Source organism: Drosophila serrata, unplaced genomic scaffold (assembly GCF_035046125.1).
Source record: "Drosophila serrata isolate PLE 108 unplaced genomic scaffold, ASM3504612v1 contig_82, whole genome shotgun sequence".
Lineage (NCBI taxonomy): Eukaryota > Metazoa > Arthropoda > Insecta > Diptera > Drosophilidae > Drosophila > Drosophila serrata.
The window spans coordinates 204,462-224,870 of NW_028256980.1; the positions used below are offsets into that span (position 1 = coordinate 204,462).

General features: G+C 37.4%; 1 protein-coding gene across 37 annotated transcripts in view; it reads right to left on the reverse strand.

The window, feature by feature from the left end:
- Window positions 1–20,409, reverse strand: part of Wnt5 (Wnt oncogene analog 5) — a 208,524-nt gene that overhangs the window by 90,530 nt on the left and 97,585 nt on the right. For 28 of the 37 annotated variants that reach the window (XR_015273199.1, XR_015273198.1, XR_015273197.1 and 25 more), the window contains one exon: window positions 7,369–7,687. The exons of 6 other annotated variants lie outside the window; for them this stretch is intronic. Coding sequence is in view for 27 of the 31 variants with exons in the window: in XM_086839714.1 (XP_086695840.1) it covers window positions 7,369–7,687 (319 nt within the window). In the remaining 4 variants the exon portion in view is untranslated. Of the gene's footprint in view, window positions 1–7,368; window positions 7,688–20,409 lie in introns of those variants that run through there. 3 more of the 37 variants (XR_015273206.1, XM_086839804.1, XM_086839811.1) reach the window with 3 other exon arrangements.

Below are 20,409 nucleotides of genomic sequence, written 5' to 3' on the forward strand. Positions count from 1 at the left end.
ATAACCTGGAGCTGCTAAACTTGAACACGAAGGGTACAAAAGCGAAGCTAATCGCAAGGCTAGCTAAAGTTCCAATAGAATTTCGAGGTAGTTCTCCAAAAGATTGCGATGAAATGGAACAGCTAGGTTTACCTTCGGATGTGACAGAAGTGGGTGAAACGGGCGAGGAAAACGCTGGAGAGCTAAAGGTCGGAAAGGAAACGCAAGGAGAATTGCGCGAGGAAATTGCCAAGGCGCGGAAAATTCTGAAAAATTTGAATTGCGAGATCGGCGAAAACGTCGCCAGCAACCGGAGCAATGAAGAAGGCGGAATTGGAAGAAGCGAAAATGCTCGATTTCGGTATGGTTCCGAGAATGCAAAACAGCAAGTCGGTAGAGTTGAAGAGAGAGCTATATAGTTTGAGAGAAGTGCAGATTGGCTCGGGATGTGGCGATCGAAAAAAATAAGCTGGTAGATGGGCTCGTAGAGGGCATCCCAATACCTAGTCTCCGAACGCAGGCTAAACTGAAATGTTTTGATTGCCCAGGAAAAATTGTGCGAGCGTTTGCGGATTTTGGTAAGCTATAAAATAAATCTTACTGGAAAGCTATAGAAGAATATTATGCTTTATACTGAAATATGAAAGAAAAAATTGGTTTAAATTAATTGTAGTTAGTGATGAATCCATGGACTGTAATATAGTGCTGGTTACGGTAGAGGGTATTGAAACCGATTATGGGAGAAAAACAAACGTGAAAGTACTTTCTAATAATTGTATGGGAATTAGAATATAATTAGGAGAATCAACTAGAGAATTTAGGAAGAACAAGAAGATAAAAGTAAAGATGGAAAAGGTTTAGGTACATGCGTTGGTGAGAATATTTTAGGTACTAAGTTAGGTGGAAAAATATTAGGTATAAGTTTAGAAGAAGACTTTAAGTACAGTTTTAGTTGAAAACAAAAAGTCAAACATTTTAAAAGACTCTGAGGTAGAAAAACTTTATAATATTGGTGAGCAAATATAATAAGGATCGCGAAACGAAACACATAAGCTTCAAGTTAAGCGAAATAAACTTTGTGTTAGAAAATTCAAAACTATTTAGCTGCGCACCAAGGAGATTTTTATACAGTGAGAATTAAACAATGTTAGAAATTTTAGATGGGATTATTCAACCTAGTAAATCGGAGTATGCTTCTCCCATTGTATTAGTGAAGAGGAAGTCGGGGGAATTGAGACTTCGTATCGATTTTAAAATCATGGAGAAGGATAATTATCCGATACCATTAATTGATGACCTTTTAGATCATTTAATGGAAAAATCGGTGTTTACGAATCTTAAGAATGGTTGTTTTTACGTATTTTTTAACGAAGAGTCAGTAAAATATAAGTCTTTTACCACCCCGTTGGGTCAATTTGAGTTTCTACGGATGCTTATGGGTCTTAAAACAGCCCCACAGGTATTTTAAAGGTTCGTTAATGACACATTTTTGGACATGATGAGACAAAAGCACAACCTTTGTATGATATATTGAGAAAGGATAGAGTGTTTAAGTTTGAACGATTACATAGATGACGTCGAACTTCACTGTGATGCAAGCGCTTTAGGATTTGGGGCTGTATATCTTAAGAAAAAGGAGTCACCAAGTTACATCCTATTTTCAATTTTTTAAAGAGATCGACAGCCATAATTTACGCGTTAAGAAGATTGAGAAAATATTTCCGGGGCAAACGGTTGAAAATTGTAACAGACTACAACTTTCTAAATTTAACACTCACATTGGAAGGGATAAAATGTTAGATGTTATTGGGAAAAGCTATTAAAGGTTGTAAATATGAAGGTTAAAGTCGTAGGGCACAATCAAAATTGTTTAAAGTGCATAGCGTATTCTCCTTAAGCAAGGTAAGTAAGGTTAAGGAGGTTAAGGACTTTTACATAGTATACCAAAAAACAAAAAGACTTTTGAGATCATCCATATAGATTATTATGGCCCAGTAGATGTAGCAGATTGAAAAAAAAACATTTATTTGTTGTTGTAAATTCATTCACAAAGTTAGTTAGTTGTACACAACAGTCGACGATCGGATATTGTAATCGATAGGCGTATTTGTAAATGTATAATATTAGATCGGGGCAGTTGTTTTACATCTTCTGATTCTGCAGAGTTTATGGAAAATAGTAGCGTTAAACACATAAAAATAGCGACGAAGTTGCCGCGGGCGAACAACCAAGTTCAACGGATTAATAGGAGTCTAGGACCCATGATAGCAAAATTGACAGAACCGGAAAGGTTATAACATGGGGATACAGTTATCGAAAAAGTACAGTATTTACAGAGAGGAGAAACTTGGGATAATTTGAAGGAAAAAGTGGAAGATGGAGGAGAGGTAGAAAAGGTTAGGAAAACCATAGAAGATGCTAGACAAGAAGCAGAAGAGGTACAAATAAAGTCTTAAACGAAGAATGAAAAATACTACAATGCAAAAAATAAATTTGCGACAGAATATTCAGAAGGAGGCTGCTGCTAATGCGGCAATGCGTTATTGCATTACGGCAAGGCGTCATTGTGTGCTCTCTTCTGAAGAACAGGTTTAGGCGCGAGTATATCCGCACATCCGACATAAGGATCAACAGGTCGTTCAGGAGGATCTCAAACAGAGGACGGAAAAAACTGACATTACTCAAAGCTATAGCTACGGATCGTAGGCTGGACAACGTGACAGCTGATGCGAGCTCCAACAATTCCCTTTGAAAGTTGACTAGATCTTATAAGAGGCAAGCTACTCCCAAGTTTCCTGACAAAAAGGAGGATGGCACATGGGCAAGGTTCACACAAGGAAGGTAGATTAACTCCCTTCTCAACAGTCTCTGCCCCTAGAGAACAGACAATGGCTGACAAGCTTACCATGACACACCAAACGGAACACCCTGTGCCACCTGTAACCTTTCAGTAGGTTAAAGGGTACATTAAATAGATAAATGCCAAGAAAGCCCCTGGAGAGCAACAAGGTCAAATAATGCGAAAAATGTCATTTTTTGGGTTTTTTTCCGACGACCAAGTCAAAATGTATTTATTTAACAAATGGTACATTAAAGTATAACATTCGAAGAATGTCTTATAAAATGTTTATAAAGAAATATTCAAAAATATGCCAATGTTAGCAATTTTCCGGTCGTGTCTCGAAAAAAAGTTGACTTGCGGTGCCAACCATAACTCGATGACGGATCATCAGAAATTAAAAAATCCAAATTCATTCGTTAGATTATAGAATACCCCAGGTAACGCTTTCGAGTTTTTCTCAAAATTATGTATTCAATTTGAAAAAGAAAATAAAAAATAAAAAAAAACATTAAACACCTTACCCTCCCTTAACCCGCATCTATTCGGAATGGTTAGGCGCTTTCTCCCTGACAGGACATTAAGGGTGGTCCAGGATGGAACCTCATCCTCTCAAAGGTTGATTAAGACTGGGGTTCCCCAAGGAAGAGAGCTAGGACCGAAGTCGTTCAGCTTATTTATACACGATATGCCGAAGTCCATGTGACAGGTCTGAACCTGCATCCAATGCTGGCCACACTTGCTGACGATACTGCGATTCTCTCTAGATCCAACTATATTCATGACGCCACTGATATGCTTCAGTTCTACCTCAAGAAGTTTGAGAATTGGGCCTGTCGCTGGAACGCACTCTCTTAGAAAGGTATTCCAAAATAATACTGAGTGCTGAGTGGTTCATCTGTAACGTAGACATAGCGAGAGATCTTAAAGTTCCCTTGATTGGAGACATAATCAATGTGCAAGCCTAACATTATAGGAATATGCTCATGTCACACCCAAATGTCCTTGCCAGGAGACTTGCATCTGGGTGGACTTGGCGAAGACTTAAAAGAATTCATCCCTCGGACCTTCCAAGGGAAGATTTATTAAGCATTTTTAAACGCTCTGCCACTTCCTAAACCCAACAACCCAACTTTAACTCTTATGCTTTTGTAAATTTCCACTAAACTTCTCCCCACACTTTTGTTTAAGTTGTTACACTACAGTAACACAAACAATAATAAATAATTCCAAACTTAAAAAAAATAATAACAAAAAAAACAAGAATAAAAGCTAACTTCGGGAGGCCAAAGTTTTTATATCTTTGCTGATTGCAACTCGTTTTTAGGAAACAATACAATATTAATTATATGTTTATGTTAAAAAACATATTTACATTTTTTCAGTTACAGTTTTAATTCACATTCCTCTATATGTAATGATCATTTGTATGACTGCTATATGATATTGTAACGAAAACCGCCAGATTCGAAGAGTCCGCGATATTTATGGTCTTTGGCAACGCGAGAAGCCGCGAATTCCCATGTATGCGCAATTATGAGAGTATTTAACAGCCAGGATGCCTGGTCTCTCTAAGCGCTATCGTTTTCCTTCTCTTCTTCTTACGAACGTGTCCGTAAAAACACTCGTCTCTGATCACTAATAAAGAAAAGCTAAGAAATAACCACCTTGAAACATGGGGCCAAGTATAGATCTGGACGAGTAAGTGGGTCCGGCCGGGTTCTAGGCAGCCACACCTATTAAAAAGTTCCGCTCGGCTTTCCGTAGTGAACTCTGCCCGTGGCAAGATCACGGCAGAAATTCGTTACAATATACTAGACCGATTGTCATAAAATTAAGCTCGAAATTCTAGAATAACGTAAAACGGCTTAATCTCAAACTTGATGAAAATCTTTTGAAATCTGAAAATGTTATACGATTTCTCGATCGTTCCAATGGCAACTATATGTTGTAGTAGTCCGATTTGTTTAACATTTTACAACAAATTCTTGAATAATATAAATATAAATAAAATTTGATAAAATTCTGTTGAAAACTGAAAAAGTTAAAATGTTTTTTATAAAAATTACCCGATTTTTTCTATATCAGCTATATGATATAGTTGTCCGATCCGGCCCGTTCCGACATATATACGAGTGAAAGTATAAAAGAGACTAACTGTAAAGATTCATTCAGATAGCTTTAAAACTGAGAGACTAGTTTGCGTAGAAACGGGCAAACAGACATTGCTAGATCGACTCGCCTGTTGATGCTGAGCAAGAATGTATATGGTCGTATATATATATGGTTATATGGTCGGAGGTGACTCCTTCACTATGTTTCAAACTTCTGACTGAAAATATAATACCCTGCAAGGGTATAAATAATTTAACTGTAAATGAAAGAAAACCAACAGAAATATTGTAATATAATTGTAGTACGAAAACAAATTTTAAATTTTGTAAAATTGTATTTAAGGTGTAATATTAAGCTGAGATAGAGGGCTACCTCAATGTCAGGACGGCCGGGTTGTAGCTGACCAGTTAATAGAAATATTTCCTGGTTACTCGAATTGAGATGTAACGCTATCGCGTAAAATGGATGTTGATTGAATCGCTCGAATCGATTAATCGCTTTCTGAGACAAACTGAACAACAGAAGACATATAAAAAGTAAGAACTAAGAAAAGATAAGGAAAGACAGGAAATGACAAGAACTTAAGGAATGTACCGAATAGAAACTGCACACTTTCTTTCTACTATAACTTTCATGTTTTTGATTCGATTTCAATTTTTCTTTTTGTTCTTTTTATAGCAAAACTTAAACTTTCAATTTTTATAAACAGAATTTAAAAAAAATTAACTTCTTATTTTTAAGCGAATTTTTCGCTTAACTCCTCTCATCAGGTTCTGCACACCCTTGGTGACCTTGCCGGCTGCACGCATCCAGTTTTTTTTTCATTTCTTTGTTATTTTGGGAGAGACTACCATTTTTTATTAAATTTCGCTTAACGATGGCCCAATATCTCTCAATGGGACGCAGCTCTGGGCAATTTGGTGGGTTCTCCTCTTTTGAAACAAACTTGATGTTCTCCGCCTCAAGGAGCGCCAAAGTTGACCGGGCATAGTGCGCTGACGCTAAGTCTGGCCAAAATATTGTCGACACGTTGTGCTTTCTATAAAACGGTATTAAACGTTTTTTAATGCACTCTTTTTGGTAAACCTCTGCGTTTATTGTGCCATTTGTGAAAAATGGGCTGGTTTTTAGGCCACATGTGCAAATTGCCTGCCATATCAGGACTTTCTCCCCAAATTTGTCCACTTCTATTTTGGTGTCCGAGTCGCTAATTGTTTCACCTTTGGCTTTTGTGTAAAATTGGGGGCCTGGTAATGTTTTTGAGTCCAATTTTACATATGTTTCGTCGTCCATTACGACGCATTCCACTGCATCAGTGAGCAAGCGATCATAAAGCTTGCGTACTCTCGTTTTGCCGACTTCTCGTTGGCGCTAACTTTTTTTTTTGGCACTTTTTGTTTTTTATAAGTCTTTAGGCCATGCCGTTGTTTTATGCGCTGCACCATACTTACACTCGTTCGCGCTTTTTTGGCCAAATCTCGAACTGACGTCGTGGGATTTTTCTCAATTAAAGCTAGCACCTTCTTATCGACGCTGGCATCCCTTGGACCTTTTTTTCTGCCAGTTTTTGGCAAATCTTTTAGAGAACATGTCTTCCCAAATTTGATAATAGTATTCTTAACACTATTAACGCTTACTTTATAGCGTTTGGCTAAGTTTCGGTACGAAACACCGTTTTCTGTGCAGTAATTGTGCACAATTTTTTGACGGACGTGTTCTTCAATACGAGGCATTGCGAAATGTGCAAAACAAATAGTGAAAAGAGAACATGCAAACAACGCAGAATTAATAGAGCTTTCTAACGGTGCACCGCATGGCATGATCGAAAGCTCCCACTGAGAGCTTTTCACAATTGAAAGTGTGCAGTTTCTTTTCGGTACATTCCTTATTGTTAGATAGCATCTTAAACAATAAATTAAAGAACAAAACAATAAATAAAGTGAAGTGAAAAATTAAAAGGCGATCACAATGGCTAGATCGACTCGGCTGTTGACGCTGATCAAGAATATTTATACTTTATATGTACTATATAGGTCTCTCTTCGCATTGCAAACTTTTGACTAATACAAGAAAATAAATAAAAACTGGCGGCACGGAAACTTGAAATTCAGAAGTAATTTTTTAACCCATAATGTAGTGGTTTGAACAATGACTTAATATAATTTATCTTGCAAGTGACTTTATTTATTGTATTAATAAGAAGTTAGGATCAATTTATAAACTAATATTTTTAGCGTATGCTTAACATATGTTGTTTTTTTTCCTTTTTGTTTATTCGTTTCGTATTCGATTTTGTAGCACAATTATCTTTTTTTTAAAACACCGTTCAAAATAATAAATGCTTGCTGCAGTGGTCGGCAAAATAAGTCGAATTAGAGCACTTTAAATTTTCATTATGCGATCTCGCAAAAAGAAACTATAATTTATATTCTTACCTTCAATTCCAGCATTTCACTTTCTTTTAATTTCGAATTAAGTATTTCCTTAGTAATACGTTGTTGAAGCTCTAATAAATCATTATGTGTGTTTGAACCGCTATTACCGTTGACTGGAAAATCCGTTTGTTTGTTGTTCTGGGTTTGTTGTATATTTCTTTTACTCTCTTTTATTTCAATTTTAAAATCTTCTGGAACTTTTGGATCGTCAGCCTGCAATTTAATTTGTTTAATTCTTTCGCGTGCATGATAACCATTAACACCTCTTGTTTCTTGATTAGCTTCCTTTTCGCGAACATCTATAAATTCCGTAGCAAATCTGTTTAAAAAGATATACAAAAATTATATTACAACAAATTGTAATGTCTGTATCAGTCTTCACATATGATGTGCTGTGTTATGCTGTGCAACATTTCGCGAGCTACAAAGCTAGCCTAGGCTTAGTTTGTTTTCTTCCGTTTTTTTTTTTTTTTTATATACGCCATATTTTATGCCGTGGTTAGTCAGAGTAGCAATACAGTGACTAATTGCAATTTTCATTAAAACCGATTTAAAAATATTATATAATTACAAAAGTTAACTATGGAACACGTTCGGTTTAGGACTTCATTATTAAAAATCTATTTCTATCAAATACAAAAAAAAAATTTTATGCATCTATCGCTTTTAAAGGTTTTGTACAATATAACAAATCGGCTGAAAACACGATTTTTTTGGTTCAAAATTTGCTTTATTCATCAAAGTAATCTTTATTAAGAGTAACTCAATAATTTCTTTGTAGTACGATTTATTTTTTGCTTCAAAATAGGCCTCAGTTTTGGCGATAAGCTCTTCATTCGTGAATAATTTTTTACCGACGAGCATTTTTTTCAGGTCTGCGAACAGCCAGTCCCTGGGATCCAAATCTGGCGCATACGGTGGATGTGGAAACAGTTCGAACTTGAATTCACGTAGTCTTTGCCATTCTTTTGATTGCATTGTGACACGGTGCGTTGTCTTGATGTGATCAAATGCGGCACCCATTTTGAGAAGAGCTTTATCATAGTCAAATGCTTATTCAATATAAATCTAAAACATTCTTTTGATAACTGACGCAACGTCACTTTTTGATCATTTATTTGTGGATTTTTTTTATGTTTTGCGGTGATACCTCCTCATTTGTACGTTCACTGCGTTCTGCATCTTCAGTGTCTCTACGACCATGTTTAAAGACAGCAAACCAACGATTTATTGTTTTTTCTGATCGAGCGGAGTCCCCATAACACTTTCCGAGCCAAGGCTTTCCTTGAACGGTATGTTTTTTTCATCAAGAACTAAAAAAAATTTAACTGCAATCAAAAAATCTCGATTTATATGTTAGGCCCGGGACTTTTTAGCCCATGTGTTATGTTGTTAAAATTAATTTTTCAATATTCTATGTCGTTAAAAATTACATTGCTGAAAAAGAGGGCATCTCAAGTAGTTACCGTATGTTTCGGAAACACTCCTTTCCATTTTTCCCGAAGCTAAATTTTTACAACTCTTCAACAAGATTTCTCGAAAACAACTTGATGGATTGTCGTGAAACTTATAAAATTTGTTCAGCATATATGCGGGCATCGCATGGACTCGGACATTTTAAATAGGTCATAAGTTTCTTAACACTGCGAAATAGGCAAAACAAAGTTCAGTTTCGAAAAAAAATATTCAAAGTGGCTCAAAATTTGTAATTCTCGATATTTTCAAAATATCCAATTTTATGCGATGTCCGCATTCATCCGGATTAAAATGGCATTTACATTTTTTAAGTCGTACCCCAATTTACCATAATCTTGTTGTAACAATACCTGTTTTTAGTATAGTATTTGAACACCTTGTATCTCTGAGATTTGACAATTGTTCGCATAATAAAAATATCAAGATATCCTTTATATTTTGCTAACTAAATAGTAAACAAGAATGGAAGGTAATTTATACCCTTGCAGATAGAACTTTGATCACTAGAAATTAATACAATATAAATTATATATACTTACCTTAAAAAAAATTAAGTAATGCCTGCTTTCATTTCTTTAACCTATACATATTATATTTACAGTTTTGTTTATGGGGAAGACAACGAATTTGCCACCCTTGAGCAATAATAACTAACGCACAAATAGGTCGATTATTTGCCATATTTATTTTCTTGTTTTATTCTCGTCGGAGCTGCAACTGCCGATCGGACGTTTGGCTTCAATTATATATTAGCTTACAATGTAGTTTTGCTTAACAGACAAGGCGACAGAAGAAAAGAGAGATAGAGCAATAGATAAGAAAGAGAACAAAGAGAAGAGAGCAGCAGGTGCAGCGATACACCTGTGCGCGCATAATTAGGCGCAAGCGGCCTGCTCCAAACAATGTTTACATTCACAGTTTTTCATTTTCCTTTATATCTAACGATCGTTTGTATGGCAGCTAGGTGATTTAGTCGTCCAATTTTCATAAAATTAAAACTAATATTCTAGAACAATAAAAAAAGGAGCAGACCGCTCGCACCTAACCATGCGCGAGTTACCGCCTCAGCATTAGCCCTCGGCGGTCCCCCCGCCGAAACCCCTCCGGCAGACACTCGAGTAAGCAGAGCTGGCCGGCAACTATGTTGCCAAATAAGCATAACCAACTGGGCCGCACCGAGACGACAACAACATGCATCCGGTCCGGTTTCACTTTTCCGCTAGGTCAGCAGATTTGTAAGTAGACGATAAGCTTCGAGCAAAAGATATAAGAATAAAGAATTCATTCTGAATTGCAACTGCAAACAGACAAGTACTTTAAAATCGTTAATTACTGGTCGGGAAATTATCTCACAAGAACCTACAGATCAATACTGATCATAACTGGCTAAGTCGGTAGCTTTCGTCAACGAACGCATTCAACCAAGGACACAGGAAGGATCCGAGACGGCGAAAGGAAGCAGAAGGAAGGACAGATGCTCTGGATTACATTAAGCATTATTATGTAAGAGAGTGAGTAGAGTGAAGTGGGTGACATGGAGTGAAATAAATACAGATAATACAATAAGTAAATTAATAATTAATGAATAAATATGGCCGAAGAGTTGAAAAAAAAAGATAAAAGAAAAAGAACAGAAAGAATGAAAAATATAATATGGAGAAATAAATTACGAGAAGTTCAAAGGTGAATAGGAATAAAAAAAAAGGAAATAAAAAGAGGAAAAGATTAAGTGAGAATTAATTAATTAAATAATGTTCATATGGAGACTAAAGGAAGGTTCGAGCCAACGGGCTCGGTGTGTGAACGACAACGAGCGATCGGAACTGCAGGTGGTTCGAAGTTGCATCGAACGGTTCGATCAAACAGTCGGCTGTCAACGAGAGTCGGTAGACGGGTGTTGTGGTTGTGAAACAGACGATCGACTAGCTTCAGCATACTAGGTGACAATAATAGAAGGGAAGCAGGATAAAGGATAAAAGAAAAGATAATAAACAAAAACAAATAAATATTTAAACGAAATCCATTGTTGCCATGGTGTTCAATGTAAAAGAAGAATTACTCATTTTAATTAATTACAGAACTCCAAGTCACCACACGGAAACGGGTTGAACTACGACACACTACCAACAGAACAGAAGATAACTCATACAACTAAAACACTAAAATACCCTTCAGTACCAAAATTCCTTTCCTGACCGATTCCTGGTGTCATTTTCTAAAAAAAAAACAAATCTCATGGGTTTCGGTATGAGAACTCCATAACAAAGTAGGCAATGAAAATTCTACCTGTGTAGGGATACTGCCAAACAATTAATTGTTGTTTTTGAAGGGATTCGGAGCAGTGGTTCCGAAATTAGATTGAGATGATGAAAAATATTATTTAACGAAAAAAAAAGAATCGATAGTCTCGTTTGTGAAATCGTTTTTTTCACGGAATTCACATGGAAAATATTGTCCATTTGATTCTAATATCCATATAAGACACGTAACATACTTTTAGGGGAAATGCAAGAAGTTATGTTAAGAAAAATTGTGGTAATCATTGAACATATTATAGTTTTTAAAATGAATATATAAAAAAAAAAAAATTATTGTAAAGTTCGTCAGATATTTACTATGGGGCTGGGGGTTCCGGGAATCTAGAAGCTTCTACACGTTTTCCTCTGGGATTCCTACCTGATTCTACTCTGAATTCCCCTACGATTACTGCCTGATTCCTCCCAAAATTCCTGGATGATTCTGTTCAGAATCCCTTCCGACTGATTCAGGGGGGAATTCGTGCCGAAATTCACGACAAATTCCTGGCAGGATTCCTTTATGATTCCCTGAAAATTCCTCGGGTAGTCCGAATTCAGGTTTGCTAACGCCTACTGTATGAAAATTCCTGGATGGCTTCTATGAAAGCTCCCAAATGATTCAGGATGGAGTATAGTCCATTCCAACCTGATTCAGACCTGAATCCTAAAGGATTGGTACTGAAGGGTAAGTAACAATCACAGAATTAAAACACAAGTTAAATAGATACGGGTAGGCCCAAAGCAAGTGAATTCATAAACCAATGACAAAGGAAAGGAGGCCTAGAGCAATGGCAACAACAAGTGTATTAGAAGCAATGAAGGTAACAGACCGGGTAGAGATCATTCCCAATTATGAAGGAGAGGCAGGAAAACTAGATGGTTTTATAGGAGCGGTTGAACAGGTATTAGGCCTCATAAAAGGAGAGGAAAGGTCAAACATAGGAGTAATCACACTTGGGGCGGTAAGGAGTAAGATCACAGGACCAGCGGATAGAGTCCTTGGCTTGGACGAATCTGAGTTGAACTGGGATCTAATAAAGAAAATATTGATTACCCATTTAAAGCATAAGAGATCCGAGCAGGACTTAATTATGGAGTTGACCCATATTAAGGAAAAGAAATTAGAGTTGGAAGCCCTATACACGAAAGTTATGACACTGAAGAAAGCTTTAGTGAGTCTATCCAAATCCAATGAGCAAGGCATGTTGTTGAGAAGCGAGAAGACCAAATGGTATAAAGAAATGGATTTAAACGCCTTCGTTTCAGCCTTGAGGGGACCGATAGGAGTAACGATCAGAAACATGGGAATACCCAATATAGCAAAGGCTTACGAGATTGCTTGTAGAGAGAAGAACCTGGGTACTCTGCAAGAGGCACAGGAATAGGCAAGAGGTCAGGGTCTGACTGAAGACCAGGTTAAGGAGAGTAAAGAAATTCCGAAGCAAGAATTAGAGGAACAAGACAATCTAGTGCCGGTGTCGCAGACTGGCATTTGGTCTCAATATCGTTGGCCAGCAAATGCACAACCGCAGTTCCCAATGCCGGTACCAGATATGAATGGTTGGCCAGGGTTTGGATTTCCGTATCCAATGATGGGTAACCCATTCAGAACAGAAGGTAGTAACAAAAGGAAAACTACTAACTATCAAAGACCATATCGCAATTATCAAAACAGAAACAATAAGTGGAATTATGGGCAAAATAATCGAGGCAGGCAGTGGTATGGAAACAATAATTATAACAATTACAAGCCTAGAGAGGGCCAGCTAGCCATCCAGGCAGGTGGAGATGCAGGAGGCAGTAGACGGACTAGGATGCCTAGGAATTCAAACTTTTCCAGACAATCGTATAATTCGAACAATTCAGGGCAATCGAATAATTCTGCCAATTCAAAAACGGTCATATAATTCGAATAGCAACTCAGAGAGGAGCGGAAACAGACCGTCCACTGGTGGTCAGTTGCATAACATCTAAGAGGATGATGCAAATTTGTTAGCCTCGAGCAGCCAACAGGATATTTGGGGACCAAGAGGGGTCACTCAACCCTACCCTATGCATTGATCAAGATCACTCCAAATAAAACAATAAAAATGTTAATCGACACGGGTTCCACTTTCTCTTTTATTCGCCCAGAATTGGTTCAAGCACAGTATAGCGAAGACCTACAAAATCCAATACTGATTAAGACAATTGCACAAACTCACGAAATTCTCGATGAAGCTAATTTACCAACGTTCAAGGAACTAGGTGGAGTAGGGAATATGAGAATGTTACTTTTCAGGTTCCATCGCTTCTTTGAAGGATTAATAGGGATGGATTTGTTGGACCAAGTAGAAGCTTTGTTCGACATAAAAAATGGTTGGGTCCATGCGGGTGATCAAAAGTTACGGATTCAGTTCGCTACATATAGACCAAGCGAAATTCATACAATCGAAACCGGAGCAAAGAGAGTGATCCCAATTCCAGTACAGGTACCCGATGGAGATTTTTTGTTAGGCAGAACAACGGTGAAGGAGGATATGATCATCTCAGAAAGAATTAATAGGACAGTGGCCGGAACGAGCCTGGTGGAGGTAGTAAACTACGCGGAGATAGACAAAGAGTTCTTTTTGGAAGAACCGTTGAGTGTTGTACAATTCAAAACCGAGCAACATTTCGAATTGAATAACATAGAGAGGACAGTTAACGGAAGTAAAAGCATTCTGTTTCACAGGATTAGAACAGAACACTTAAACAGCGAGGAGCTTAAAGAACTCCACAGAATTAGCAGGAAGTACCCGAAGATATTCCATGAGGAAGGAGATAAGTTGACTTTCACTAATGCAGTCAAACACCAGATTAGAACGAAGGATGACATACCGGTGTACACCAGGCTGTACAGGAATGCATTCCAAGAAAGGAAGGAAGTAAGAAAACAACTCGAGAAATTGCTAGACCAGAAGGTTATTAGACATAGCCACTCACCATGGAGTACACCGGTTCCCAAGAAGAAGGATGCCTCGGGAGAGAGGAAATGGAGAATGGTGGTGGACTATAGGAAGTTAAACGAGAAAGTAATCAAAGACAGATACCCCCTACCAATAATCAATGATGTATTGTATAGTTTGGGAAGAGCCAAATATTTCTCTACCTTAGATTTGGCGAGTGGATACCACCAAATCGAGGTAAAGGAGGAAGATATCCCGAAAACAGCGTTCTCCGCTGAAGGGGGACATTTCGAATACGTGAGAATGCCTTTCGGTTTAAATAATGCTCCCGCAACCTTTCAAAGGTTGATGAAAAATATTTTCGGAGAACTGCTGGGGAAATGTTGCCTTATATACATGGACGACATTATGGTGTTCTCTGCATCACTGCAAGAACACATCACGGATTTAGAAAAGGTTTTTAGAAAGCTTGCAGAAGCAAATTTTAAGTTAGACAGAATTGAGAAAAGAAGTAGAGTATTTAGGACAACAACCCAACAAGGCATTAAGCCGAATCCAGGGAAAATCGAAGTGATAAACAGATTCAAGATTCCCAAGACTAGGAAACAGATCAAGTCATTCCTGGGGCTGTTGGGATACTATAGGAAGTTTATACGAGACTTCGCGGATATAACAAAGCCAATGACGAGGCAGTTAAAGGGCAAGAAAGCCATACAGTTAGACCAAGAGTATAAAGAAACGTTTGAGGTCTGCAAAAACTTATTAAAATTCCCCGATTTCGACAAACCATTCATCCTTACAACGGATACAAGCAACTATGCGATTGGCGCTGTGTTATCCCAAGGAAATCTGGGAACGGACAGACCAATAGCGTATGCGAGTAGAACGTTGTCAGGGTCAGAGGTAAACTATGCCACTATAGAGAAAGAAATATTGGCCATTATTTGGGCGGAAAAGCATTTCAGACACTATGTATTCGTCACAAAGTTCAAGATAGTGACCGATCATAGGCCATTAACCTGGCTGATGAGTGTCAAAGAACCAGACTCGAAACTCGTAAGATGGAGACTCCATTACGAGATTGTGTACAAGAAAGGGTCTTTGAATGTAGTGGCTGATGCATTGAGCAGAATTCAACCCGAGCTCAACATGGTAGAAGCCGCTTCAGAAGTAGCAACATATGGAGAGACAATTCACTCCGCTGAAGACCTACAGTTAGGTTTCCCCATATCAGAAAGACCATTAAACGAATATAATATCCAAGTGGTCATACAGAAAGGGAGAGTAACGAGAGTAGTAAAACAAGTTCCATTCAGGAATAAGTTACGAATAATTTGGACGGAGAACACTTTCGATGACGAAACAGTTGGCCGTAGGCCAAAAGAAATCTTAAAGCCCAAGAGGACGGTAGCATTGTTAGTTCCGGATAACTTGGTGATAACAATTCAAGAGGTATACTGCAAATACTTTGCCTATAGTAAGTTCTATAAGGCAATAAGATGTACGGTGTTGTTGCCTTATATAACGGAAAGTTGTGAACAGGAGCGGGTCATTAAAGAATACCACGAAAAGAGTAACCATCGGGGAATAGCGGAAACTTTAGCTCACCTCAAAAGAAAGGTATTTTTCCTACACATGAATCAGACAATAACAAAAAAAATAAATAATTGCGATAGCTGCCAAACGCAGAAATATGATAGGAACCCAAACAAGATTAAGTATAGCCTAACAGAAACACCAGAGAGACCTATGGAAATTGTACACATTGACTTTTATTTCGTAAACAAGAAAAATGTACTACCATAATAGACAAATTTTTCAGGTACGCTTGGGGAGTAACCATCCCAGCAAAGGAAAGCTTAAATATAGTCAAGGCAATAAAAAGTTGTATGGCCTTATTTGGAGTACCAAAAAAGATAGTTTGTGACCAGGGGATCGAATTCTCGTCGAACCTCTTCAAAGACTTTTGTAGGCAGTACGAACTAGAACTGCACACAACGTCATTTCAGCAGTCGTCGAACAACGCCACAGTCGACTGCACACAACAATTACAGAAATATACAGACTTATAAATGAAACTAAAAGGATAAATAGATTAGAAATCAGACACGAGGAAGTACTGGATGAGGCGTTTATAACGTATAATAATGCTATTCATTCAGCTACTAAATTAACACCACAAGAATTATTTACGGGAAGAACACATAACTTCTTAAATAATGTGTATTTTAACAACGAACACGATTATTTGCAAAAGATCAGTGCGTTCCAGGCAGGAGTGTACCCAAAAATCAAAGAAAGGGTAGAGCAGCAAAAGACTAGAAGAATAGAAACGGCAAACACAGGTAGAACAGAGCCGAGTCCGGTACAGACAGAAGATACGATATTTAGGAAAGAGAACAGGAGAGATAAGCTTACCCCTCGATTTACGAAACACAAGGTGTGGAAGACAATGGTCTGACACTAACATCAACAAGACCACAGAAGATTCATAAGCAGAAAATCAGAAGACTAACCAAACAAAATGAATAATAATTACAGGTGGTCAAGGACCATGGCGGCGGAAAGGACTTTTGAGTTCCGGCCGTTAGAAGGAGACGAGCCGTTGGCGCAGATAAATCTCTGTTCGGCAAGGATAATACAAACACACAAGACGTTTGTACACATAGTGAGGGTTCAAGAATAAATAAATTTATAAATGACGAGCAAAGCAGGGTAACCGCATTTAAAATTAATAATTACAAAAATGGAATAAGTAAAACCTTTTTAGAAAAAGATAAGAGGATTTATAGGCTAGAGTACATCGACAGAATTTTGGTAACAATAGACATGATCGAATTGAATATAAATGACGTAGCCGAAAGTTTGTTATTGGCTAAAATCGGATAAATTTCAAAATTCATTTTTGACAAACAAGGAACAGTTAAATGCATACAGGAACTAGAAGAACATGGCATACCGATAACATCAGAGGAACATATGTACGAATTTCTAGAATTTAAAGCAATTATGAATAAGACAGATTTAATATTTGCGATAAAATTACCCATTTTTTAAAAAGAAACGTATTCTTTACATAGAATTATATCACTACCTATGAATAAGACAGAATTTGTAATAAGACCGAAATACGTAATTAATAACGAAGAAATAATAATAATAACTACCAAAACAAATGTCAGAAAATTCGAAATTTATATATATGTAAGAACAACAAAATTGTAAATCAGATTAATGAAGATTGTTTAAAAAACCTGATCAGTGGAAAGGAAGCGGATTGTGAAACAAGAGATGCAGGGCTTATAACCAGGATTTTTGAGCCAGAAGAAGGATATATTGCAATTATCAATGGAGAAAATGTAAGATTGCAAACGGACTGCGGAGAAGATAGAATGGTGAATGGATCGGCATTAATTGCATTTAAGGAATGCAGAACCATGATAAACAACGTCCAGTACAAGGCGGTGGAGAGACTTGGCACGGCGAAGCTAAAACTGGAGATACCCCAGATCGAAGCTATTAAGAAGAATAGAACTACCCAAGAATTGGGAATACACGAGCTAAGGATGGAAGGTATTGATACGAAACCACAGATCAACTGAATACGAACTAGAACAGCAATTCACACAACAGCGACGTATACAATGTTAACCATGTTACTGATAGTGGTGCTGGCTGTGGTCGGTTGTTCAAAATAGACGACCACCTAAACTCCAGAAATGCCACTTACAACGTTCACACCAACTATTGCTCCAACTGCCACCTTCACACCTACCATTGCTCCACTATGGTCGGTAGTTCAGTCTGAGGGGGGAGGAGTTACCGTCTCAGCATTAGCCCTCGGCGGTCCTCCGCCGAAACCCCTCCGGCAGACACTCGAGTAAGCAGAGCTGGCCGGCAACTATGTTACCAAATAAGCATAACCAACTGGGCCGCATCGAACAACATGCATCCGGTCCGGTTTCACTTTTCCGCTAGGTCAGTAGATTTGTAAGTAGACGATAAGCTTCGAGCAAAAGATATAAGAATAAAGAATTCATTCTGAATTGCAACTGCAAAAAGACAAGTACTTTGAAATCTTTAATTACTGGTCGGAAAAATATCTCACAAGAACCTACAGATTAATACTGATCATAACTCGCGCATAGGTGTACCGCTGCACCAGCTGCGCTCTTAGGCGTTCTCTTCCTTATCTATTGCTCTCTCTCTCTTCTTCTTCTTTCGCCTTATCTATTATGCAAAACAACATTGTAAGGTAATACAGGGTGCGGCAAGAAAACTTGCTGATTTTAGAAGGTTATAAAAAAAAGTAGTTGACATACCATTCGAAATTTTTTTTATTCTTGTAACACACATGCTGAAGTTTTCATTACACAGTTTTGAAGATTACATCGGACAAGTGAAGGCCGCCGTTTTCAATGCACTGAGATACCCGATTTTCGAAGCTCAGCTGAACTGTCTCAAGCATATCGACGGGTATCTTTGCGATTACTTGCCGAATGTTATTCTCCGATGAGCTGGATGGGATTTTGTCACATTCCCGCTCTCCCTGAATGTTTTCACCTAGGAAACAATCGACTGCCGGCCAGGAACGCGACCTGCAGGATGAATGTTGAGTTGAGTGGCAATTACGAAACGACCGTTGGAAAAGTAAGCCTCACAGGAAAATGCGCACTGCTTTTTCGTCGATTGTTGTAATTTTTAATTGTGTTAATTTCTCCGTCGTTCCTATGGCGGCTATATAATATAGTAGTCCGATTTCCATAAAACATGGACACAAAATTGTAGAAAAATATAAAATGGCTATATCTTAAATTTGATGAAAATCTGTTAAAAATTTAAAACTTTATAATTTTTTTTGTAAAGATTTTCCGATTGTTCCTATGGCAGCTATATAATATAGTCGTCCGATTCGGCCCGTTCCGACATATGTATATATATACGAGTGAGAGTATTTAGAAGACTAACTAACAAAGTTTCACTCAAATAGTTTGCGTAGGAACGGACAGACGGACATGGCTAGATCGACTCGGCTTTGGATGCTGATCAAGATATTTATGCTTTATATGGTCGGAGGTGACTCTTTCGCTGCGTTGCAAACTGGGAAATCTCCACAATGTTGTGTATTAACGAACTAAGAACGAATCGAATTAACAGGATAACGTTACGGGGATGAGTGGATTATTCATCAGGACAATGCACCGATTGAATATGAACGTAAAACAAACGACTTTTTATAGCTAAACCTTTATTGCAATGGTTATCGTGCTTCCCGAATCTAAACCCAATAGAAGATATTTGGGGATATTTTTGCAATAAATTTTATACGAATGGGTGCCAGTTAAATGTTTAAATGAGTTTAAGATGGATTTATTTAAGAAATGCGATATAATTAAACCTACATCTCCTCAAAACTACATTGTTCTAAAAAAAAAGATAAGCATCTTAATTATTTAACCATTTTGTATACCCTTTAAGATTGCAATTAGATCATTAATAAATAATTGTAAATACAATAGTTAGGTTTAAGTGGTGAGGTTACCCTGGTAACCTCCAATTATAGCTGGGCTCTGAACGTTTTTATAGCAATTTTCAGAAAATGAAAATCAAAATTCTACATTCTACACATGGTGTTATCTCGAAGAAGATGAAAATATGTTGAAAACTAAAAATTTTTAGATTGTTTCTATTACAGCTATATGATATAGTCGTCTAATCCGATTATATTATTATTCTAATTATAGAGTGGTGAGAATGTATAGAACTAACTGCAAAGTTTCATTCAGATGATCAAGGAAAAGTTTTCTTTGCAGTTTGTTGCAAACTTCGGACTAATATTAAAATACGCTGAAAGGGTGTAAACATTTGCGTTCTAAGTTTATTTTTAAGTACACATATACTTTTATTCATGATGTATGCTAAGAACAAAGTAATTAAATTTTTATTTCTCATGTTTCGGTAAGGTTTTATTCGGAGTGGTAGTAAAAAACAAAGGAAAACAACATGATGTATGAGTACAAAGTGGACTAGAATTGAAGATTAAGGAAGGCTACGGGAATATAAGAAAACAAGGAGGAGTATACTAGAGTAGAACGGTATCCTTTGGTTTGCACCCCAGTTTAAAGAAAGTGTTTTTAAACTGATTCGATGCGTTTACTGCGGACGTCATAGAGATTAGACGAACCAATGAAGTATATAAGGTTTTCCTTAAGTAATATTAGTAATTCAAATTCATTCAACCACAATTTTTAAGTACACCCCTGGGTCTTTGTCTTTGGTTATTATACAATAGGTCAATATAGAACGTAGCATTCTTCCTGCGTTTATTTATAAATACTGTA